Raw genomic sequence first — 24,311 nt, forward strand, 5'->3', positions numbered from 1 at the left:
ACCGCGTGGAGGCGAGCCAACAGGAGGCGCCGCCAGCCAATGGACGACGCAAAGGCTCGCTCGGCGACCAGGGAGGGACCATGCGATGCGATGCGGTCGGCGCACGCCTCCCGGGTCCCGGCCCCATCCACCACCACGCACGCAAGCATCCCTGCCACGCATGGCCCACGCCGCCGCTCACATGGCGGGCCCCGCGGCTCAGCCGGGCTCGAGCGCCCACGTGTCCGCGCCCGCGGTGCCGCCCGGGCTGCCTGCCTTTTGTCCCCGCCTCCCTTTCCTTCTCCAGACGATCCCGTCACGAGGGCGCCGCGGGTCTCGAGCCCCTCCGAACCCGAGCCGCCTCCAGCACCGCTGACAGGTGGGTCCCGATCGCGCGACGGGTTCGCGCGGGCCCACGGGTCCGTGGCGCACGCCGCGGACGCGAACGTGCGCTTAGCTTCGCCGCGACGTGCCCGGATAAAAAAAAGGCAGTAGTAGTTGTAGTCCCCCCCGGAGACGGAGACGGAGACGGAGACGGAGGAAGAAGACGCGTAGAGACAGGGAAGGGAGCATGGCGAGCGTCAAGCAGGGCGGCGACGCGGCGAAGGGCGCGGGAGGCGGAGGGGGCCTCGGGATGCCGGCGGCGGAGGTGGAGCAGGTGTTCCGGCGCTACGACGCCAACGGCGACGGCAAGATCTCGGCGGAGGAGCTGGCGTCCGTGCTGCGGGCGCTGGGCGCGCCGCCGGGGCCCGGGGAGGTGCGCCGCATGATGGACGAGATGGACACCGACCGCGACGGCTTCGTCGACCTCGCCGAGTTCGTCGCCTTCCACTGCGCCGCCCGGCCGGAGGGGGAGGACGAGGACGGCGGCGCCGCGGAGGCCGAGCTGCGCGAGGCCTTCCGCATGTACGACGCCGACCGCAACGGCCTCATCTCCGCGCGGGAGCTCCACCGCGTCCTGCGCCAGCTCGGGGACAAGTGCTCCGTCGCCGACTGCTCCCGGATGATCCGCTCCGTCGACGCCGACGGCGACGGCAGCGTCAACTTCGACGAGTTCAAGAAGATGATGGGCGCCGGCACCGGAGCCAGGCGCTAGCTAAGCCGCCGGAGCCTGACTCCGATCCATTCCCCACCACCAAAGGTTTAACTGGTCCTCCCTTGATGTATGCGTGGTTTATCTGCTTATTAGCTGATTATTAATCAAGCATGATTAGTTTCTACTACTTACTAAGGTGAAGTGAGTAGCCTGCCTGCATCCATCCAGCTGAACAGCCTTGGAATTGGATCTTAGGCCTCCTTTTACTGTAGTACTCCACCGGGCAAAGCACGGTTTTGGAGGCACTGATCTGATTTTATGGTGAACAGCGGAGGTGATGTTGTCGTGTAAAGGTGTGATGACCTGCTACTGCTTTTCTGTCTGCCTGCTCCTATATTATGATGATGTAATCTACTGATTGACTAATCCCTGCTGTCGCTAAACGGCTAAAGGAGGCTCCAACTTTTAATCCCTTTGTTTGATTTTGTTATGGGCAAGACCTTTGTTTAATTTTGTGCCATGGGCCAGGTGTGAGTGTTAATATATACTAATATACTATTATATATGATCAATTGATCACCCTTCACTCGACCTCAAAACATAAAGGTGCAAATTGGTGATTTTTAGTGCACCTTTAATCCTCTTTAGTTCAAGTATATGTAGTATCTTTTCAAAATAGGATCTCACTTTGAAGAAGTACTATAAAAATTTGAGCTAAAGAGGGTTGGTGGTGTGCACCACCAATTTACAACTCTTACGGCTGTTGTTGGGATTCAGATAGCGAGAGAGGGAGAGGGCGGTGGCTGCTGTCGCGCTACAGTACCCGTGGTGCCACAGTACCCGTGGGTACTGTTCATGAGATGGAGGGCCTTGAGGGCGAGAGAGCGGCGGCTAGGGTTGGGGGCGCTGGGAACGCCGGCCGCGGGGCTTCGCCCACGGCCGGCAAGAGGGAAAGGATTTCCTTCTAATCTCTTGCTTGATTAGATTGATACATCTCATCTCCTTATAGAGAGATTTACTTGACCCCTAAGCAAGCGACTAATTAACCCTAATGGGCTAAGGCCCAATAGCCCCTTGACTCCTCTAACACTACACCCCACCTGGACATGCAGCTCGTCCTCGAGCTACAACCTAACGATGACGCTAACAATGACTCCACTAGACGCAAACCGAAAACCTAAGAACAAGCCTTTTACATCTCGACTTATTTTAAATAAACTGCAATTCTTTATTTTTGACTCTTCGACGGACACTCTCCTTGTGCTGGACCTGCACGTAAGTAGCCGCCTGGGTCCCATGGAGACCATCGGAACGAGAGGGGAGGACAGGTATCGCCACCGGAAATTAGTCGCAACAACGACCAGCGGAGACGTCCTCGTGGCGGCCGGTGACGGAACGTGATGGCGCTAGGCGATGTGCCTCCGCCGATGACAAGGAGGAAAGCGTCTCCCTTATCGCTGCTGTAGAATTGGAGTTCGCTACCTAGCGCGCGCTTGAAGACAACGGCGAGTTGGCGCGAGCGCTGGTGGCCTTCCGACGGGACAAGGTCGCGCCCCCATTTGCCGAGGTCGCGCCCCCAATTGCAGAGGTCGATCGCTGTCAAAACCGCCTCTTGCATCTCCAAGCGCATCTTCTGCAGTCGACGCCGCGCTAGGAGGCCGCGTGCTACAGCCTGCAGCCGCACCGCTGCAAACATATGGTAGGCGTCCTCCCACGCAAACGCTTCTTCTTCCCGAGCTATGGCAAGGCTACTGCTGCAGGGACGACTGGATGCCAGCAGCGCGCTGCAACCGGCAGCGGCGACGCCGCTGCCTGGGTGCCATCTACGCCCCCGTAGAAGATGCCCTCGCCGTGCTGCTGTGGAGGCACGGGGCTAGGGGCGGTGAACGATGGGAAGGCGGCCGCGAACCTTGACTCCAACAAGGTCAGGCGGGCCTCCATGCGCGCTTCCATGTCGCCCATGCTGCTCAGCAGCTTGGTCATCAGGGCGGCCAGACCCTCCATGGTTGGCAGCGGCGGCGGTGGCTCAGACTTGTCGTCGCCTGGCATATCTGATACTAGATTGTTATGGGCGTTGTTGTTGGGCTGCAGATCGTGGGAGAGGTCGGTGGCTGCTGCCGCGCTACAGTACCCGCTGTGCTACAGTACCGCGTGTACTGTTCACGAGATGGAGGGCCGTGAGGGCGAGAGAGCGGCGGCTAGGGTTGGGGGCGCTGGGAACGCCGGCCGCGGGGCTTCGCCCACGGCCGGCAAGAGGGAAAGGATTTCCTTCTAATCTCTTGCTTGATTAGATTGATGCATCTCATCTCCTTATAGAGAGGTTTACTTGACCCCTAAGCAAGCGACTAATTAACCCTAATGGGCTAAGGCCCAATAGCCCCTTGACTCCTCTAACAACAAACCTATCAAAACATATTGTTTGCTACCTGTTAAGTACTCCAGTACATACATGGACCTTTTGAATGATTTTGCCAGAAGATCCATTTAACTTGAGCTGTTTTTTAATTGCTTTGGTGGAGCAAATTTTCGGTACCATGAGACAGAGGAAGATATTCTATAGCTTTTCAATCCGGATGAAATTAAAAGATTGATTCAATCCATGATTCTCGTTTTATAAGCTCAATATGTCTAGTAATGCTCTCTTATCTTGTTGTGAAGCTTCCTTTGGAACGAAGAATTTCATGATTTTGAAATGTTTTCAAAACTCTTGTTAAGTTCCAGCATGTTTCCCCCACTATAACATAGAATTTTCATGTTACAAAGTTCCAGCATGTTTTTTTCTTTCAAAAAAAAAGTTCCAGCATGTTTTGGTTCGCTGGTTTGAGCATTTCAGGTCCTTGGCCTCCACAAACAAAATGGCCCAGCGCAAATATGATTTCGACAAGTACTGACAGAATTGACCCGGCATTGTTGATGCAACATGGCCACACCAATTGAGCTCAACCCATGCTTTTTCTTGAAACATAAGCAAGCTTTGCTTCCTTTCTGGGTCATTTGGTAGATCTAGAAAGCATTTTTTGTTGAAGTAAACTAATTTGCATTTTAATGTAGAGAAATGAGATGCATCAAGGGTGGGTATCCACCTGAACTCATGTTGTTTCCCCTTTGTTTGTCCATTTTGATATTTGGTTCATGTCTATTCTTGGTTATCTTCGTAGCAATCATATTGTTCGACTTAATTCTATTCAAATAAGATTACATGAGGTTTGCCAATTACGAGTATTTATGGGGGAAGGAAGCTTGAGGGGGTGGCTTGTTGGCGAGGCCAAATGGGCCGCACGGCACGAGCACGGCCTGGGCGTGGCATAGTTCGGCAATGAGACTGTCTCCAACAGCACGAACCCAAATAAGAGACCCATTCCAGGCTTTGGGTCAAGTACAGTAAGAGGGTCACCATCCAAATCTTTCCTTCTCCAACAATGAACGCAATAACACGACACCCGTTCAATTCCAGCAGCGCCTCGTCTTGGGCCCACCTCGCCGCGCCTGCCGCTCCCCGCCACGCCGCGTCGGCCGCTCCCCGCTCCCCGCCGCGGGCCTGCCTCGCCGCGCTAGCCACTCCCTATCGCGGGACTGCCTCGCCGCATCCTGCTGCTCCCCGCCGCGCCGGCTGCGCCCCGTCGTGGCCCCACCTCGCGCCCCGGCCGTGCTCCGCCGCCGCTGCCACGGGCCGCAGCCCGCTCCCCGTCGCAGACCCGCCGCGCCGGGTGCTTCTCGCCGCGCCGGCTCCCCACCGTGGACCAGCTCGCCGCGGCCACTCCTCGCCGCACCGACGGTTCCTCGCCGCGGCCGCTCCTTGCTGCTGCTCCCAATCGCAGACCCGCCGCGCTGTGCCGGCGGCCCCCTGCCCCGGCCACGCCTCGCCGGCGCCACCTTGACACGTCCTACGCCAGCGCCAGAGCATGCGTCGTGGAGAGAGGAGACCCTTATTTGTGTCTACGCTAGCGCCAGAGCATGCGTCGTGGAGAGAGGAGACCCTTATTTGTGTTCTGCCTCGCCGGATACGCAAAATGGGTGAGCTGTTTGCATCTTCTGTTGGAGCCTGTTTTGAGTTTGCAAAAACATTGTGAAAGACCTATTTTGCATTTGGGTCTCCATTTGCCTGCGCTGTTGGAGATAGCCTGACATGACTAGGCACTAAGCCTTACTCGTGCTGGCACCGTGTGACGGCTCCTTGCCTGAACATGATACGATTGGAGTTTAGTCGTGCCATGCTGACCTGCCATCATGAGCAGCCTAGCGTGCCAGTGTCGGCCTGAGCTCAGTAGCCTCCATTGCCGTCGCCGTTGGTGAAGATCATGGCGGCGAGGTGCAGGGGAGGCCGCGGTGGCGGGAGCTGGGGTGGCGAGGGGTCGGAAGGCCGCGGTGGCGCTAGCTCGGACGGTAAAGGGCGGGGAGTCTGCATGTTGGGGACGCCACCTTCGGCCATCGACCGAAAGCCTGCGGACCGGCGGAGCCAGGGCAGAGAGCGTCATCAACCATGTCTTCGCTGGTCAAGCGAAGTTTCGAAGTCCTCGAGCGAAGACCTCGTGCGAAGCCCTGCGAAGAGGCACCTCCAGAACAGCGGCGACAGCAGCGAAGACCTAGTGCGAAGCCATGCGAAGAGCTGCGAAGCGTTGCCTCCTAAGCGGCTTCACCGGCAGCACCAGAGACCAAGCAGACAGATGATGGCGTCCGACAGCGGGCCCAGGAACAGTAGGGGAATCCAGCTGTAACCCTCTACGTGATGTAAAAATACGGTCTTATCCTAGGAATATTCCGGGAATATAGTTGTTGGAGGACGTTACGGTGTAAATTACGGGGATTGGTAGGTGAACCGTCACCTATAAATACCCGGATCATTGTACATTGATGGGACACATTGAATAGAAAGAGAAAATACTGCTCGGCTGTCCGAAGCCTACGTGTTCACCAGTACGCGTTCCTCTTTGCTTGGTGCGTTCTACCTACTGTTGTAGTGTTTGTCCATCCCAGAGACACTCTCTACCAACAGTTTGACGCCTACCATGGACGGGGCTTCCTTTGCCCCCATCGTCCTCGGAATCCCCAGTGCTGCGAAGGAGCGACGAAGTCAAAAGGTCCAGCAGCTTCGTGCGCTTCGCCCCTCCAGGGCCGGCACCCCCCTTTTTTTTCCTCTTCCTCTTCTCAAGAGTGGCAGTGGCGCCAGTCGCGCCCCCAGTCTTGCTCGTGGCCTTTTGCTTGGCGAGCAGGGCTTCGGCAGCGCGCTGCGGGACTTCAACTCCGAAGAAGGAGAACACCCGATTCCCGTGCGTACCGGCGAGCTTCGTCAGCAGCAGGTCGTACTCGGTCCCAGACACGGTACCGAGAATCTCGTTGGCGCGGGCCTCCACCTCGTTGGCATCGATGACTGAAAACCAAAGAGAGAAATCTTTAGTCCGAAGCCTTTCAAAAAAAACTTACATTCTTTCCGAAGCTTGAAGACCTCAGTGAAATTGGGCATCGGAAGCCCATATACTTCTTTATCTGCCGAAGCCCACGTGGACACGGCCCAACCCTCCCTCACGGGGAAACACCTGCACGCCACGAACTCCTCCGTGATATCGCGCATCACCAACACCTTCGACACCTCACGAAGGATCGATAGGTACGCCTCATTGGCGGGCACGCGGTCCACGTCCACCTTCGGAGTGTCGCTCAGATTGGCAATCTTCCGAATCACCAGAGGGTGGCGCTTTGTGGTAGGATCGAGGGGCACCTTGTGGTAGAACCAGAAGGAGGCCTAATCCCCGGCCACTTGTTCTTCGACGCGCCCACGGGGCTTGGGGCAGTCGGTTGGAAAGCAAAAGTGTAGCACCCATACTGGGGCTCCACCTCCGTCGACTTGCCATCCGGGCCCCATACAAAGATGGTCTTCGGCTGATAATGCACCCGCATAACCCGAGCGAAGTTCTCAGGGGTCAGTGCAATTCGGCAGGTCTTCGACAGCCACATGAAGAGATTGAGGCGGACGAAGGAGTTCGGCGTCATTTGGTGTAGGAAGATGTCGTACCGAGCGAAGATGTCGACGACGGCAGAATCGAGGGGGAAGCAAAGCCCGGCCGAGAAAAAATCCTTGAAAACCACCACCTCATCGTCGTGGGGCTTCATGTACACCTCCGTCTTTGGGGGAACTCGTCCGAAGCCAGGAGAGATCACCTCTCGCTTCTCCATGTCTTCCAATATATATAGCCGGAGACATCTTCGTCGGCCCCAAGAAAGTAGAGGAGCTTTAGCTTTCTTCGGGGCCATGGCTGAGTCAGTTGAAGTCGTCGTCGCGCTAGCGAAGGAAACGGAGCAGAGGCTTTGCTAGAACGTATCGAAGAGAGTCCAAGGCAGAGAGCATAGGAGAGTTCAGCGCAACAAACTAAGGAGGCATAACTCCCGTCCGCGCCCCCTCACCTTTATAGAGGGGAAGAGATGTGCAAAGTCCTTTTTGCCCTCCATGTATTATACAGGATGAGGGCGCGCGGAGGGCATTATCGGCAGTCCACAAAGCGGAAACGCATCGCGCGAGCCGACGCCTCGATCACCGCATCGGTGAAGTCAAATCTCTTTTTATAATTAATGCATTAATGGTGTCTCGAATCATGCACAGGGCGGAACAAGTGATTCAACGGCACGGAACTCAGCCCTCGACCGGACCGCGAAGCGATCGGACGAGGGCCGAAGGGTGGCGCTTCGGGAGAAGAAGTCGAGGTCATCGCCCCTCCAAGGAGGGACAACGACCTCGAGGGGCTACTTTTGGGGACGCCACCTTCGGCCATAGACCGAAGGCTTGCAGACCGGCGGAGCCAGGGCGGAGAGCATCATCAACCATGTCTTCGCTGGTCAAGCAAAGATCCAAAGTCCTCAAGCGAAGACCTTGTGCGAAGCCCCGCGAAGAGCTGCGAAGAGGCACCTCCAGAACGGCGGCGGCAACAGCGAAGACCTAGTGGGAAGCCATGCGAAGAGCTGCGAAGCGGTGCCTCCTGAGCGGCTTCACCGGCAGCACCGGAGACCAAGCGGACAGATGATGACGTCCGACAACGGGCCAAGGAACAGTAGGGGAATCCAGCTGTAACCCACTACGTGATGTAAAAATACGGCCTTGTCCTAGGAATATTCCGGGAATATAGTCGTTGGAGGGCGTTACGGTGTAAATTACGGGGATTGGTAGGTGAACCGTCGCCTATAGCAAGGGGCATATTAGCAGATCATTGTACATTGATGGGACACATTGAATAGAGAGAGAAAATACTGCTCAGCTGTTCGAAGCCTACGTGTTCACCAGTACGCGTTCCTCTTCGCTTGGTGCGTTCTACCTACTGTTGTAGTGTTCGTCCGTCCCGGAGACACTCTCCACCAACACTGCAGCGGCGGGTACTGTTGTAGTGTTCGTCCGTCTCGGAGACACGCTCCACCAACACTGCAGCGCACGGGAGCTAGGACGGCGAGGGCGGGGCAGGCCTCGAGGGGCCGTGGTGGTCAGCTCGGCGTTGGGTTGGGACGGCGAGGCCGCAAGGGTGGAGGTGCGCGGCAGTGGCGAGGGGCGAAGGTAGCGAAGGGTCAGCAGGATGAGGCGGCAGCCAGTTGTAGAAGGAGAAGAATGAAAATTAGAGTTTGGAGTGAAAGTATTTATACGAGATATATGATTGATAGACTAAATCATAGCGGATCCATTAGTCGTGTCATGTTCATGTCCTGCATAGCGGGAGTTAGGCCCACGCACGACACGACGGCCCTATCTAGCTGGCACGGGCGCTATGTCTATCGTGACGACGGCCCTACCTAGACCGTGTTTTTAGTATCGTTCCCCTCTATCTAGTTGGCACGAGCACTATGCCTATCGTGTCGGACCGTGTTTTTAGTGTCGTGTCCTGTGGCCATCAAACACGGCCCATTTGGCCATATGCAGTTTTTTTTTTTTTGAGAGTGGCCACATGCAGTTGATGAGCGCTCAGGCTCGACGGAGTGGCCGGCCCACCCACGTTAGAGTTACACACTGGTCGGTCAGCAGTAGGTATCTGTACCTCCTATCCTATGTAACACATGGACAAGTGTCAGTACGGGGATCAGTTGGGAAATGCTGATACGCTTTTAGTATGTTGGTGAGGAGATATGGGCCCTTGTGTCGGGGTCAAAGTTCAGGTCACAGAGATAGGATTGGAAAAACACATGAGAAAAACAAAAGAAACAGGTAACCGTGCACGTGTCTTTATTCTAAATCTGAAGATCGTGTCGCTAAGGAACGAGGCTCAACGGAGCACCAGGTTTTGTTAGGATTACCAACTTACAAAGCTTTAGCCAGTCTAGAAAACAATGCTCCACTAATACAAAAAACCATTTCTACATGCGGAGAAATAGAATTTCCAGAGGGCGGTAATAAGATGTAAATAGAATTTCCAAAGGTGGCGAGAGGTCCGGCTTTGAGCTTACGCCTATGGAAATGTGCATTTCCTATATTTCAGAATCATCAGAAAAGTATTGGAAATGCTTCATATAATTCAATGATTAATATTTGCATGGTATGGTTATCAATCATTTTGCCTTTATGTTCTCCTTGACTATGGTCAATGGGAAATTCTCTCCCATCTAGAAGCTAGGAAATGGGTCCGTGGGCACGCAAACTAGCGGCTTATGATTGTTGCCAGTTAGGAGCCATGGGGGCCAACCAAATTTCAACCACCAAGACAGCGATCTGATCATCTGAATAACCCCCGAGGCATCTTCCGTGGAGTATCCAGTAACAGTGTCTTTTCAGAACACATGCATCCACTCCTTGTACAGCATCATCATGTTTTTTACCTTTTTTTTGTACAACAGAAGATTCTCCTTTCGAAGGTCGGAAACAAGACTGTCAAATCACATCGGAGAAACTGACATGCATGGATGATCAAAGTAAACTGATGGACATTGGCACATTTGCATGCTGGATTAGCTGTAGGACTACTGGACACGTTCTTTCTTCTTTCTTCTGAGATGAGATACCCTCTTTGTTGGTGTGTATTTGCACAAGGTAAAATTGGCGAAAGGTGTAAGTATAAGTACGACCATGGAATACAAATGAACTATTTTAGCTTTAACTTATATAATGTCTACAGGAATTACCTAGATTGGCAACAGTTAGATTTGACTGCCATCATCTTTATAATTAGAAATATAGGTCAGCCCTAGGAAAATGAATAAATAATTAAATGCCTTGGAGACCAATATTCTTGATTTCTTGGTATTATAATTGTATTTAAGTTTAGCACATAGGCGTACTCACATTGCTCATTAGTGATCATTTATGTTTTTCAGCATGCACCATCAAGCATAACTGAGAATAAATATTTTTTTCTGCATTTTACAACACTGATTGAGAGGACAGTGCAATCCCCATCCCAACCAGTGTTGTAAAATGCAGAAATAATATCTTTTTAATTACAAGTGCGGTTTCCGGCTGGTTTTGCCTAACTTGAATTTCTTAGGACCTCCAGGAAGGCAGAAAGCAACCGATCATAGTTGAATGGGACATGCAACCTCAAAGCTAGGCACACTTGTACAATTCATAATGAAGGTAGTCGGTCAGCAAGCTAGAAACACATCAATTCTATATAATTATGGCAACAAGTATGTGAAATAGACATTCTGCTACACATGAATATAGACTTGTCTACAAGGGACACTAGCAGCGCTTCTATGAATTCTGGTTGTACCTGAATCTATAATTAAAAGTAGTCTGGTAAAGCAGCCTGTTATTAGATGATAATAGACATAAAATTTTGATTTTACGAATGGTGTGGAATATAATATTAACCCAGCTTTTCTTAGAAAGGACTTTTTTTTCCCAACTCAAGTCCACTCCGGCCCATTTGAATCAATTTGGCTCACTAAGCTAGAACATGGAGTTAAGGTGTATAGCATGCCTACACGAATATACAGATTATCTATCTGATTAACAAGCTTTGGAGGAAAACCTCACCTGCCAAGTATAGCTTTCTATGTATCCACATGTGTGTTCCACCTTTTTTTTTGGGAAACATGTATGTAAGTATGTTCCAACAGAAGGACGAGATACTTGCATATGAACGCGTGATATTTTTAAGGTTTCTATTAATAAGTTAACATGCTTATTTAGATTAAGAAGTATAGATCGAAAAGAGTGCGTGGTATATTACCAAAAAAAGTGAGTACTACAATATATATGAGAATTTAGACATGATGCAGTAGAGCTGACGATTTTTTATTAGGTAATGATTCAGTACTAGCTAGGACAAATACATCAGATACATGAACAAGACTTTATTGGGTCCAAGAGCCCCTCCTAAAACCTTCAAATTGAAAGATCGCGAATACTGCACTTGAGTGGTGGATCAACATCACGACCACTGCAGGAACGCCACGGAAGGCATTACGTAGCCTAGCGCTACTCATTATGTGGGTCTTATGGAATGAACACAATGCAAGAATATTCAATCGGAAGAAGTCTAGTTTCATCTCAGTAATAGGAAAGATTGAAGAGGAGGTGTCTGCCTGGATTGTGGCAGGAGCGCCCCCCCCTTGGGGCCTTATTGTTGCGAGATTAGCCCTTTAAACCATGTAATTTTGGACTTGTACTCTCTTCCTCTTTATCAATGAAATGGGCACATTCTCGTGCCGTTCGTTCAAAAAAAATGAACAAGACTTTTATTGGTGACAGTTTGATAATGTGTCAACCTCTCAGGACAATATAATGCTGCTCATGTCACTTTCGGTACAGTTAAGCAGTGCAACTGTGCAACGAAATATTAAAGCCCCTAAGTTTCCAATGTGTGAACATAGAACCTCCCTTTCCATTAATTAATTAGTCAAGACACTCACGAAAAAACACCCGCATATTCTCTCACCAATAATCTTATACTCCCCATGATGGTTCAAATTATAGCATTTCCAGAGCTAAGGGTTTCAGAGGTCATGAGGACTACCCCATGAAGAACTCCTGACGAACCCAGAAGCAAGTAAGACAGGAAGAAAGCAAGAAAGGATCTACGTCCTAATTTTACTATCTAGGGAGTTTTTGGAGTGCCCATTTAGACCCCCTACACTAGGGTTGATGCTGTAAGAGCATCTCCAAGAGAGGAGCCATTTTTAACTCTCTATTTGACTCTCAATCTGACTCTCTACACAGATTACTCTCCATATTAAGGGACTCGCTCCAACAAACTCTCCATTTCCAACTCTCCAAATCCCAACAGCTCATTCACTTCTCCCCCTCCACACCCACTGACGCATGGGTCTCACCCGTCATCATCTTCTTCCTCCTTCCTCATCCTCCCAACCAGCCTCTGCTCCCCTCCACCCCAGCCCGGCGGCCCTCTGCGCCCCCTCCCCCGGCGTGACGCGGCGCGGGGAGGACAGCAGGGGCGCACGGCGGAGGCCGGCGAAGAAGCGCCGGTGGCGTCCTTACTGCTCTCTCTCTCTCTGCGCTCCAAAGTCCGGCCGCGCCCGTATTCTTGTCGTCCACAGCACCGCCACCTTCTCTCGCCGGCTGCGGCACCTCCGCTTCACAGCGTCTGCTCCCGCCCGGCCGCAGTCTCGCCGGCGCTCGCCCGCTCCAGCCTGCGGGTCCGAGCTCCGCCGCCGCCAAGGAGGGGCGCTGCGGTCGATTTGACCTACCCCACCGCCGATTTTGGTTCGTGGAGCTCGCCGAGAAGGCCGGCCGCGTTCATGGCGGGAGGGAGGGAGCGCGAGGGACAGGAGGGAGGGAGGGCGAGGGACAGGAGGGAGGGCGCGGGAGGGGATAGCGAGCGGGGGCGGCCCGGCATAGATGCTAAGGGAGGGGAACAATATCCAGAGCCGGATTGCGAGGAGACTCGGATGGCGATGCTGTTGGACAACGATTTTCACCTGTATAGAGAGGCAGATAGCGATGCAGAGTTGTTTTTCTCATCTGTTGGAGATGCTCTAAGAAAATGCTAACATTCTAGGGCTGGCTAGGTATATAGAGTGCAGTTATCAGCAGCAGAGAGGACTAACATGCTGGTGGAGAGGAGAGGAACCGAAAAAAGCACAAGTGTAACGAGCCGGCCTTGATTACGCGCAGTTACTGCGGCCACCTGCTTGGCAACCCCCACCTCCATCAATGCCGTGATCTACTACCAGCACACGCTAGTGACCAGCGCCCTCGTGCCTGCCTCGCCAGTCGCCACCACCTCCCCAACCGTGAATTGATTCGAAACACCACCACCCAGCAGGCAGCTCGAGCTGCGTCGCCATTGCAGGCTTGCAGCCGAGCCGAGCACTTCTCTCCCACCACTTTTCTCTCTCTCTCTCTCTGTCTCGATCTCACACCCACACCCAGAGAGAGGGAGAGGGAGACGGAGAGGGAGAGGAGGAGAGGAAAACGGCAGGTGCGTGAAACCCAATCCGGAGCATCCCGCCTCCATTAATAGGGGGGATGCGTGTCGTAGCTACCTCAGCGATGCGAGCTGCCCAGCTGCCTCGCTCCTCCTCTTCCTGCGCCAGCTAGCTGCGTTGGCCACCCAGTGGAGAGAGGAGGAGCCTCTATAGCTAGTAGGAGACAGGCGGAGACAGAGAGGGGGCGGAGCAGCGCAGCTAGAGATCGATAGCGTCGTCGTCGTGGAGCGAGATCGATGGACAGCGGCAGCGGGGAGGCGTGGCGCGGGGCGATGTCTCCGGCGGCGCGCTACGCGGAGTCCGGCGGCGCCAGTCTGACGTGGGAGAACCTCACGGCGGTGCTGCCGGGCGGCGGCGGCCGGGCCACCAAGAAGCTGGTGCAGGGGCTGTACGGCTACGCCGTGCCCGGCCGCGTCGTCGCCATCATGGGGCCGTCCGGCTCCGGCAAGTCCACGCTCCTCGACTCGCTCTCCGGTACGTACGTCGTCCGATGATCCTCGTCGTCTTCCTCGCTCGCGCCGCGTACCCACGCGGAAAGATTCAATACGCGCCTCCGTACTCCTACGCGCCTCCCTCCCTCCATCCTCGGACCCATTGGACTGTTTGGATCAAGCTCTAATTACTAGTATTAATTAGCAGTACTGTGATCAATTCAAATGGTTCCGATCCTGAGTAACCAAAATTCAAATCAATTCAAATTCTAATCGAGAGGCTGCTTCAAGATTAAAAGATGCATGAAAGATTCCTATATATGGATCCGAGTTTTGATCCGTTGAGGGCGATGGATGGATTGATTTTGCATGGCCCATCGATCTGCAGGGAGGCTGGCCAGGAACGTGGTCCTCACCGGGAAGGTGCTGCTCAACGGCAAGAAGAGGCGGCTTGACTATGGCGTCGTGGTGAGCATCACCTACCTCGCCATGCATGCAAATAATCTGTCCATCATGCATGCGTTTCATACCCAACTTTGAGGTCTTGTCATGTGTCTTGGCCAAAGAAAATCCCCAACTACGTACAATGAGCTTGTTTGTTTTGTTTCTTGCTTCAATTTTATTAATTGATTCATACTCGATCCAATTTGAATTGAACCTTCCACAAGCTAGGTCGCCGGGCTAGCTGTCAGCTCGGATCATCATAAGCATCTTTACTCCACCACAACCATAAGGCTTGATGTGGATGGAGTGAGCTTACAAATATCTGCTGATCGATGTGATAATATTCAGACCCAGATCTTGTTTGGAGAGCAGGGTGGTGCATTGGTAGCTGTAGGTGGGTGACCTCCGTAGGATACGTGTCACCCAACCAGAAGATTGAATTCAGGATCCAACGGTTGTGGTTTTATTTATGGCAGCAAAATAGTATCCCACCTGTCTCAGAATATATACTTAATCATCAAACCCCCCTTTTAGTTGAAGTTATTTGGATGGGTGGCATGCACCAAACGAAATCATTTAGTGCTCATCAGACCTTGATGTGCCTGCCCTTTTCTAATTAGTTTGCTGGTGGTTCCACACCAGAATTCTTTTGTCCCTATTTTACCTAGTACTAAACTTGCTTTAAGCAGGCACAATTTCCAAACTAACCATCCTTGTCTTTTTCTGGGTCCATGCGATCAGAGCGCTATAGTTGTACACATGCCATGATGGAGCAATACTGTTTGTACAAAATCTCCCCTATTCAGGACTTCTAAATTTGCCCGGAGTTTGAGTATGCAAAATTCAGCAGCACAGTTCCTCATATACAAATCCTCTGTTTCAGAGGAAACCTATTCCCTAGACTGTCCACTTCTCTGTGTCTTCCCAGCCTGCACCATCTGAAAAGAACTAGCAGAGTGACACTGCGAATTGAATGCCCAACCAATTCTGGAAGTAGCATTCATTGCCCATGTAGTTGTATCTTGTATATCCCTTTCAAATCCTTGAATGGATATGTCATCACAAAGTTTGTCAAACCGTTATGGCAACAAAGTCTGGAGAACGTCGTTATGGTCAACAATTAGCATTACACAATGGACTTGTCAATTAATTGTTGAATGGACTAGTCTATGCACTAGGCTCTAGCTCAACTACTTTGAGGGGTACTACGTGCTAGAATTAGTATGAAGTAGTAAGACACATCAGGGGATCTTATTTTCTTTTCAGAACAAATATAAACTGCAGAGGAAATATCTAGTTCTCCCAGGCATGCTTGTTCCTAAACCATGAAGCACCGCATGAATGGCCATGAAAAAAAATTCTGAAGAAAAAAATGTGTATTGTAAAGCATGCTATCATAAACCATCCCTCAAAATTTCAATTCAAATATCAACGTGAAAAACAAAAAGACTGAGGGACGGTTTCTTTTTTAATTCCAAGTTTGAGGACTCTTTCCTAATATTTCTTTTTTTTGCAAACATAGTCAAATAAGACCAGTGATCAAATTTGAAAACTAAAAAGTCAAACGAATTATAATTTGGATACTAGTCAATATTAGCATGAGGGACGTTGGTAGTTTTGAAAAGCACAGAAATGTTTTTCACAGGACACGACGACTTAAAAGCTACTATAGGCAAATTAGATATGCACTGAAAATTTTGATTAGAGCTCTTTTGGTAAATTTTCTTGTAGTATTATCAAGTACCCACATTATTTCTTGCCCCTGCCAATCTACCTTGGCCTGTTCTTATATCTCAAACAACAGCTGACTTTTTTTCGCGATCAAACCAACAGCTGACTTTTGAGTGAGCCTAATCGATATATAGATTTTAGAGCTATGCTTATGTACAGTTTGCAAGTCTTGTGTCTAGAGACATAACTAAAATTTCCAAATAAATAGATTTTATTTAGTATGAGAAGTTAAATGGTTTGGTATCTGAAGTCAACGTCTGTGTGGACGCTACATGGCAGGCGTATGTGACTCAAGAGAACATACTCCTGGGCACGCTGACGGTCCGGGAGACGGTGACCTACTCGGCCCTGCTGCGGCTGCCGTCGAGCATGCGCAAGTCGGAGGTGCGCCGCATCGTGGACGACACGCTCGACGAGATGGGGCTCCGGGAGTGCGCCGACCGCCACATCGGGACCTGGCACCTCCGCGGCATCAGCGGCGGCGAGAAGAAGCGCCTGAGCATCGCGCTGGAGATCCTCACCCGCCCGCGCCTCCTCTTCCTGGACGAGCCCACCACTGGGCTCGACAGCGCCGCCGCCTTCTCCGTCGTGCAGACGCTGCGCCAGCTCGCCGTCGACGGCGGCCGCACCATCGTCTCCTCCGTGCACCAGCCCAGCAGCGAGGTCTTCGCGCTCTTTGACGACCTCTGCCTCCTCTCCAGCGGCGAGTGCGCCTACTTCGGTGATGCCAAGCTGGCAACGCAGGTACGTACATCTCCATGGCGAGTGCTTGCAACAAACCCATTCCAGATGCTGTATTTCTCCTTGCATTTTGTGACACTGACAATCTGACATATTGTTATGCAATTCGTGCATGCAGTTCTTTGCGGAAACAGGCTTCCCCTGCCCCAGCCGGAGGAATCCATCCGACCATTTCCTCCGGTGTGTCAACTCCGACTTCGATGATGTCGCAGCCACCATGAAAGGATCCATGAAGCTGCGAGCAGTACGTGGCCTAAACTCAGAGCCGTCTTTGTTGTTACATACATAATGTTGGCTTCTGATGGAATTTTGGTCAAATCTCGTTTGAAGGAGGCAGAGCTTGATCCCCTGCTGAATTACTCCACGTCAGAGATCAGAGAACGGCTAGTGGAGAAGTACAGGATCTCCGATTATGCCTTGATGGTCAGGAACACAATACACGAGATAACCAAGATCGTAAGCACCAGTTTATTATTTATCTGCATTCAAAAAATATATATTTTCACCAATCGGTTGTTGATGTGAATCTCATCTGTGCAGGAGGGTGTGGTGGAGGAGGTGATCCGTGGCAGCGAGGCGAGCTGGTTCAAGCAGCTGCGCACGCTGACGAGCCGGTCCTTCACCAACATGTCCCGGGACCTCAACTACTACTGGCTGCGCATCATCATCTACATCGTCATGGCCATCTGCCTGGGCACCATCTACTACGACGTGGGCACCAGCTACACGGCCATCCAGGCGCGCGCCTCCTGCGGCGGCTTCGTGTCCGGCTTCATGACCTTCATGTCCATCGGCGGCTTCCCGTCCTTCATAGAGGAGATGAAGGTGTTCACCCTGGAGCGCCAGAATGGCCACTACGGGGTCGCCGCCTACATCATCTCCAACTTCCTGTCCTCCATGCCGTTCCTGCTCACCGTGTCCTGGGCCAGCGCCTCCATCACCTACTGGATGGTCAAGTTCCGGCCGGGGTTCAGCTACTTCGCCTTCTTCGCCCTCAACCTCTACGGCGGCGTCTCCGTCATCGAGAGCCTCATGATGATCATCTCTGCCCTCGTGCCGAACTTCCTCATGGGCCTCATCCTTGGCGCCGGCGTCATTGTAAGTCTGCCTTGCTGTCCACTTGTCCCTCATCACTGACATTATTGCATTTCGCTCATTCTGGTATTCTTCCATGGTTGTCAGGGGATCATGATGTTGACATCAGGATTCTTCCGGTTGCTTCCGGAACTTCCCAAGATCTTCTGGCGGTACCCGGTGTCCTACATTGTGTATGGCTCATGGGGATTGAAGGTATATAATAATATGCTTCTAATTTCAGTATAAGTCTCCACACTAATATAAGTTGAATCAGCAAATGCAAACCGGAAATTCAGATAGCAAAAATGTTCATGATGTTTGATGTCGCGCGCAGGGAGGGTACAAGAACGACCTGATCGGGCTGGAGTTCGAGCCCATGATGCCGGGGCAGCCGAAGCTCAAGGGCGAGTACATCATCACCGAGATGATGGGGCTGAGCCTGGACCACTCCAAGTGGCTGGACCTCGCCATGATCTTCGTCCTCCTCTTCGCCTACCGCCTCACCTTCTTCATCGTGCTCAAGGTCAAGGAGGCCGCCGCGCCGTACATCCGCGTCGCCTACACGCGCTTCACCGTCAAGCGCCTGGAGCGGCGCGCGTCCTTCAGGAAGACGCTGGCCATGACCTCGCTGTCCAAGCGGCACAACCAGCCGCACCCCATGGCCAGCCAGGAGGGGCTCAACTCGCCCATGCCGTACTGATCGAGCTGAGGAACACGAAGAGCAGCTGGGAGCGGAGCTGGTAGCAAATGGTAGCATCACCGGTTACTTGTGGATGTGCTTACAGATATGTTTGTTCCACTGTTTAGGAGTTGGAGCGTTCATTCACAAAGATAATACCCACGATACAGTGTTCAAAGCATTCGTTTCACTGTAATAACTCTCTGAACACGATACGCATACAAGATAGTGCTGTGCCTACTCGTTTTTTTGTTTTACCTTCTGTTTTGTAAACATTTAATTCGTGCAATGATCTTGGGGGAAAAAATCATGCAGGAAAAAGTACTCTAGGATTTTTTTAGTTTTTTTTTGTAATGTGTGGGTATGTGAATAATGTTTTGTGCACTGTTTGGAGAATAAACTTTCTGGCCGAATCTTATGGTGCTTCTTCTGTCAAGGATTTCCTGGACATCAGTACGCATTTGCACCCATTTCGGCTGTTGCACACTTGCACTTAGGCATCTTGAGAGACTTAAAGTCGTTATCATAAGACATGCAGTTAGGCATGTAGTAGGTAATAAGGTTACTAAGATTAGCCTTGCTATACTTTTGTGATAAGAAAATTTTCCTTCTAAAGTTTGGGAAAAAGGAAACAAAATTCTTTCTAGGGACTAAATTCTTTCTAGGATGTTTAGTGCAAAATCCAGGGCTGCAATTTGGAGATTTGGCTGTAGATTTAGAGAGTCTGGTGGTTTATCCCAGCGGTTAAGAGGGTTTCTATTTTTGTACGGGCCAATTTAGTTAGGTATAAACCTCTTGGTGTTGTTCTAAGTTGTCAAACCTCAATCATTATGACATAAAATCTCTTTTTGATACTTGTCATCTTAACAACTACTTGAAATATAAAATTAAATATTTTGAATTACAAAGAGTTTCATTGACTTTTTCTGATCACAAATAATTATCTTTCGAATTATAAATTTGATCAAATTTAAACTATTTTAATTTAGAATAAAGCAAAATATCTTATATTTTACTCCCTCCTTCCCCGTTTATAAGGCATACACGTATATCAAGATTCAAACCTTCTCATCTTTGACCAATAATTTGACTATTAAATTTTTATTTTTATAATGCAAATTTCATATGATTGGATTCATAATCAAACATAGTTTACAATGATTATAAGTTTATAATCAAAAGTAATATAATATATGATAAATAAATGGTCAAAGTGTTGTTTAGAAGACCGTGTCATGTTCCACCATGCCTTATAAACGGGGAAGGAGGGAGTAGGACATAGGGGTAGGACACTCTGATTGAGATTGAGCTTACATCACTCACAAATGAATAGTAAACGGACACCGCAGAAAGTCAAATGCAGAAGTAAATTTAAATAAAATAAGAAAAATAACCCCATCGCTCCTCCTGCTCTGCTTCGTTTCCACGCGCACGAAACCCTATATAAGAATCCTCTCGATTCCCCGGTTCTCCTCGCCGCAATTCCCCACTCTCGCCGCCCCCGGTTCCTCCCCGAGATCGGCCCGGTTCCGCCGCCCGGACCCCGGGGGACTCCCTCCCCTCCTCGATCCGTTCGGGCGGCCGGCCGGCCGGCGTGAGTGGCCGGGATGGTGTTCTACTTCAAGGCGCGGCCCGAGGCCGGCGACTACACCATCTTCATGGGCCTCGACAAGTACGAGAACGAGGACCTCATCAAGTACGGCTTCCCCGAGGACATCTGGTAACCGCCACCCCTCTCCTGTTTCCTTTTGCTTCGCAGATTTTTGGGGATTAGCTCTGGTGCGCCTCCATGCTTAACTGACGAAAAATAGCGGATGGGAAGCTCGAGTGAGTTGTAGTAATTCGAGATTTCGTGGAAGCTACAGGCTGTGCTGACACTCTGTTCAGCTTGTTATTTTAGACAATTTAGTCCGCGCAATGGAATTATTAGGTGTTTGTTGGGGGATCCTGCGGACTGGTTCTTGTATTTTTTTTTCCTTTTTCAGTAATTTTTTTTATCATGGTATGCCGCATTTTGTGTCTAAAGGATGAAGCTAAACTAGCTTTGAACTACGCAAATTATGCTTGCCTGTTAGTTGTCAGAATCATGAAAAGCTGAATTACTACTTAGCATTCCATTTATATATTTTTGCTTTTAAGATTTATTAATGGTTCCTGTCTTGTGGTCTAGGCCAAAACCATCTCATTCATCAATTCGTGCAGTTGTGTACTTGTGTTCCTAGATTCAGTAGTATGGTGTGCTCTCTAGTGGTTAGCGGAGTGCGAAATTGTTTGTTTCATGCATTTTGTACTGTTTCATACTGGACAGCCGCTAATGCCTTTCTTTTCCTTTTTCTTTATATTGTAGCTCACCTCTTGTACTTATCATTGCATATGTGATTTCTTCATTATCTTTTCTCATTAAGCCCTATAATTAAGTGCAGTTTAAGTTTTCAGAATCATCTTGTCATGCATTGCACCTTATACTTGTTTTGGTAATGCAGGTTCCATGTAGATAAGATGTCCTCTGCGCATGTATATGTGAGACTAAATAAAGGCCAGACAATGGATGACATGAGTGAAGGTCTGCTGGAAGACTGTGCACAGCTTGTCAAAGCTAATTCCATTCAAGGTTGGACAAACTACATTAAAAATCAGTATTGTACATTTGTATCACAAGTTCCATGCTTCACCTTTGCTTGCAAAGATGCTGAGTATTTTTTATGTACAGGAAATAAAGTCAATAACATTGATGTAGTTTATACTCCATGGTATAATTTGAAGAAGACCCCTTCAATGGATGTGGGTCAAGTTGGTTTTCACAACCCTAAATTGGTGAGAGCTCACCCCCTTCTTTTTTATTCATTATTCTTACAGCAGGATTACATACATATGATTTTTTTTAATGTTTTGACAACAATATAAAATTTATGTCATCTTATTCCAACTATTATATTTTTAAGGTACACTTATGATAAGATTTCGTAATGTAATCTTGATCTGCATATAGTCTAAAAGATGCCCATAGTAACTTTGTGAGCACTCAGAGGGAAGAGTTTATTATTTTAAGCAGTATTGAATGGAATGTAATCTTTGTTTATATTTTTCTCTGTATTTCTTCTGTAACGACTTAAAGGGTATGCGATGCTTGGAATTCCTTTTGGTAGCATGTTTACTATTATTATTCTGAGGTAGTGAGGTAGATCTGTAATGTTTATCCTTTCTTTTCAAAGTGCAACAAACTTTCAAACAGTATTGAGTTCTTGCATATCCATCTCGGCTGTGTCCTGCGTAGCACCAATATGTCATGTGATAACACTCTGACCCCAATATACTGGCTCCATACTGCTATCTTAACTGTGAGAACATATCACAATCAACTAGCACCAGTGACAAAATGCAAACCGTTAACATCTAACAATTATCAGCACCGAATATAACAATGATATGTCACCACCTACCACTGAACCAATAACTTTGATAGAATGAGAATTTAATTTAGACTGCGGTAGCATTTTGAACCCGATATGAGGTTTTAGTGGGTGTTGCATGTGAAATTAAACTTTAATGTTGTGGCTCCTAATGAATTTGAAATAGTATTAGCCAGCTTAGCTTGTTCATATACCTCCGCTGTCCATTTTTGCAAGGCATCCTTATTATGAAAGGGGTTTTAAAAGTATATTCTAAACTTTATTTCTCTTACAGTATGTTGCCCATTGTTGACAGCGAATGCATTGATACTACATGTTCAATGTGTATATTTTAATAAAATCAGTTGAAACTTCATATATCTGACCTTTTCCAATCAAAGTACGCCTTACAAAAGTAGACTTAAGCAAAATCTCTTGTTTAACATTCATCTTGTATGTAACTAGATTTTGTTTTGTATGAACAACATATTAATTTTTTTATCATTTCTCATGAGAGTTATTTTCAGTACACTGGCTCAAATTTATGAATTATTTTGCAGGTTCGGACCATCAAAGTCGAAAAGAGGATCAATGAGATTGTGAACCGCTTGAACAAGACAAAGGTGGAGCAGAAGCCTGACTTGAAGGGTATAACATATTTCTTCGCAATAATTCATTATACTCATATTTTATTCAACATGATGCCTACTAGTTTCTTTAAAAAGAAAATGATTAAATGTTTCCTTTTTGTTCCGGGATTTTTAAAGCTAGTATTTCATTTCATTTTTTTGCACCCTGTTGTTTCCTTGGAGACTGTCAACCAATGGAAATGAGGATGTAATGTCAGTATGTAGGCTGAAACAATAAAATGAATCTATGGTACAGGTAGCTAGATATGCAAAAAGGAGGTTATAATAACTATAGAACTTGACATGGATATCCCTACTATTCTATTGAGAGAACACTGCTGTTTCGCTATCTGGCTGGTGTTTATTAGGTCTGTGAACAAAAGGCGCGATTGATGAATTATTTATTTTATTCCTAACCATAGATTTTGGTGCTGCCTTGGTTTGATTCTTTGGCTTGCCACAACTACAGTTTTGTTAGTTTTCTCCTCTAGTATTTTTGTGTTTGTTCTAACCATGCATATTGACTACATAATCATGTCATCATTTGCTGCAGCTGAAAGAGAGGCTGTGAGTGCTGCTGAAAAGGCAGAAAGAAAGGTGCAGCTTAGAGACAAGGTAATCTATTTTGTTCTTCTGCCAGGCAGTGTTTCCTTGTGTTTTTGTGTGCTAGTTATGTGTTACTAAACCAAAGGTCTGCACAATTGATTCTCTTGTAACAAACACTAGGATTTATTAAATTGTATTTATGGTGTCAAATTAAACTGGTTGTCACGCATCTGCTGCTTCGTAGTGTCGATGGAGACTGGTCACTGGATGTGTATTTGATTAAATTGATTTATGATAAAATGGCTGAACTTTGACATTGAGTGTGACTGGATTTCATTTTTTTTATTTTGTTTCAGAAACGTAGGGAAGAAATGGAAAGGCTTGAGAAGGAGAAGCAAGCGGAAATCAGGAGCTACAAGGGGCTGATGGTCCAAGAGAAGATGACTTCTAACAAGCAAGTCGCATCTGGCAGCAAGACCCTCCAAGAGCTCGAAGAAGACTTCATGTGAGATCATGGCAATTTGTCATGCTGAAGCTCTCTGAACTGCCTCTGTCAAAGACAGGACAGGTGTCCCCAGCTTGCTTGCTAGCCAGTGTCCGTGATGGCTCATGGGTTGGGCTATGACACGATGTGATGATGTTGTTGTCCTTATGGTCTCTGTAGACCTGTTTGATTGGTGAAACAACGAGAATGCATGCTCAAACCGTGGTTGATATAATGATCAGTTTTTCATCAATCGTAAATGGTAATGGTAGTGAAACTTAATTCTGTTTAATTTTTCTATGATAATAGTAACAGTAATGGTAATGCTTGAGCCACGGTTGAAGTCACAAATGAGTAATGGTATTACACTAGAATGTTTGAAAGTACTTTTGAGTTGGATCTACACCCATGATTTTCATGTTCCAAACTAAATATTTTAGGCAAAGATAAAAATATGAATAAATCTTGTCCAAAACTTGAATTATTTATGATTGATTGGAGTGATTTCTTTCTAAGACAATATCAGGAGCATAAAAATATATGTTTTTATACGATGAATAAATGCAGAAAAATAATGTCGTCCGTCGAATTCAATTTTGATGGCTCAAGCAGGTAGGGAAAGTTCTCTCTTGGGCCTTTTTTGTGCCAGGTTTTCTTTTCATCACCCAACAAAAGATAGTTCTTCCCATTTCCCAATTCCCAATGCCAGGCCCAGGTTGCTTCAAAAGGTACATGTAGCTTTGCAGAGTTATACCATTATTACCATGTAGAAAATCACATACTAAATT

At 48.7% G+C, this 24,311-nt stretch overlaps 4 protein-coding genes across 4 annotated transcripts; all 4 read left to right on the plus strand.

The window, feature by feature from the left end:
- The first annotated feature begins 484 nt into the window (after nt 1-484).
- On the plus strand, nt 485-1,525 carry LOC120697083 (probable calcium-binding protein CML18). The gene has a single exon (XM_039980216.1). It carries the CDS (start codon nt 551-553, stop codon nt 1,073-1,075), a length of 525 nt encoding a protein of 174 aa, XP_039836150.1. The 5' UTR covers nt 485-550; the 3' UTR covers nt 1,076-1,525.
- Nucleotides 1,526-4,434: 2,909 nt separating this feature from the next.
- On the plus strand, nt 4,435-4,893 carry LOC120700523 (translation initiation factor IF-2-like). The gene has a single exon (XM_039984781.1). The coding sequence runs from the start codon at nt 4,435-4,437 to the stop codon at nt 4,891-4,893; it is 459 nt and encodes a 152-aa protein (XP_039840715.1).
- Nucleotides 4,894-13,167: 8,274 nt separating this feature from the next.
- On the plus strand, nt 13,168-18,893 carry LOC120697078 (ABC transporter G family member 12-like). The gene is made up of 8 exons (XM_039980211.1): nt 13,168-13,846; nt 14,192-14,271; nt 16,258-16,722; nt 16,838-16,963; nt 17,050-17,175; nt 17,260-17,817; nt 17,902-18,009; nt 18,131-18,893. Exons 1-8 carry the CDS (start codon nt 13,609-13,611, stop codon nt 18,494-18,496), a joined length of 2,067 nt encoding a protein of 688 aa, XP_039836145.1. The 5' UTR covers nt 13,168-13,608; the 3' UTR covers nt 18,497-18,893.
- Nucleotides 18,894-19,883: 990 nt separating this feature from the next.
- On the plus strand, nt 19,884-23,815 carry LOC120697081 (coiled-coil domain-containing protein 25-like). The gene is made up of 6 exons (XM_039980215.1): nt 19,884-20,195; nt 20,959-21,086; nt 21,186-21,289; nt 22,425-22,512; nt 23,047-23,108; nt 23,396-23,815. The coding sequence occupies exons 1-6, from the start codon at nt 20,083-20,085 to the stop codon at nt 23,546-23,548; spliced, it is 648 nt and encodes a 215-aa protein (XP_039836149.1). The 5' UTR covers nt 19,884-20,082; the 3' UTR covers nt 23,549-23,815.
- The last annotated feature ends 496 nt before the right edge of the window (nt 23,816-24,311 follow it).

The sequence above is a fragment of the Panicum virgatum genome, chromosome 3K, assembly GCF_016808335.1.
Source record: "Panicum virgatum strain AP13 chromosome 3K, P.virgatum_v5, whole genome shotgun sequence".
Taxonomy (NCBI): domain Eukaryota; kingdom Viridiplantae; phylum Streptophyta; class Magnoliopsida; order Poales; family Poaceae; genus Panicum; species Panicum virgatum.

Bases quoted from the DNA above. Each gene is read 5' to 3' on its own strand.
- LOC120697083 (XM_039980216.1), top strand. From the start codon at position 551: ATGGCGAGCGTCAAGCAGGGCGGCGACGCGGCGAAGGGCGCGGGAGGC.
- LOC120700523 (XM_039984781.1), top strand. From the start codon at position 4,435: ATGAACGCAATAACACGACACCCGTTCAATTCCAGCAGCGCCTCGTCT.
- LOC120697078 (XM_039980211.1), top strand. From the start codon at position 13,609: ATGGACAGCGGCAGCGGGGAGGCGTGGCGCGGGGCGATGTCTCCGGCG. The intron at 13,847-14,191 runs GTACGTACGTCG...ATCGATCTGCAG, and splicing joins GCTCCTCGACTCGCTCTCCG to GGAGGCTGGCCAGGAACGTG. The intron at 18,010-18,130 runs GTATATAATAAT...TGTCGCGCGCAG, and splicing joins ATGGCTCATGGGGATTGAAG to GGAGGGTACAAGAACGACCT.
- LOC120697081 (XM_039980215.1), top strand. From the start codon at position 20,083: ATGGTGTTCTACTTCAAGGCGCGGCCCGAGGCCGGCGACTACACCATC. The intron at 21,087-21,185 runs GTTGGACAAACT...TTTTATGTACAG, and splicing joins CAAAGCTAATTCCATTCAAG to GAAATAAAGTCAATAACATT. The intron at 23,109-23,395 runs GTAATCTATTTT...ATTTTGTTTCAG, and splicing joins AGGTGCAGCTTAGAGACAAG to AAACGTAGGGAAGAAATGGA.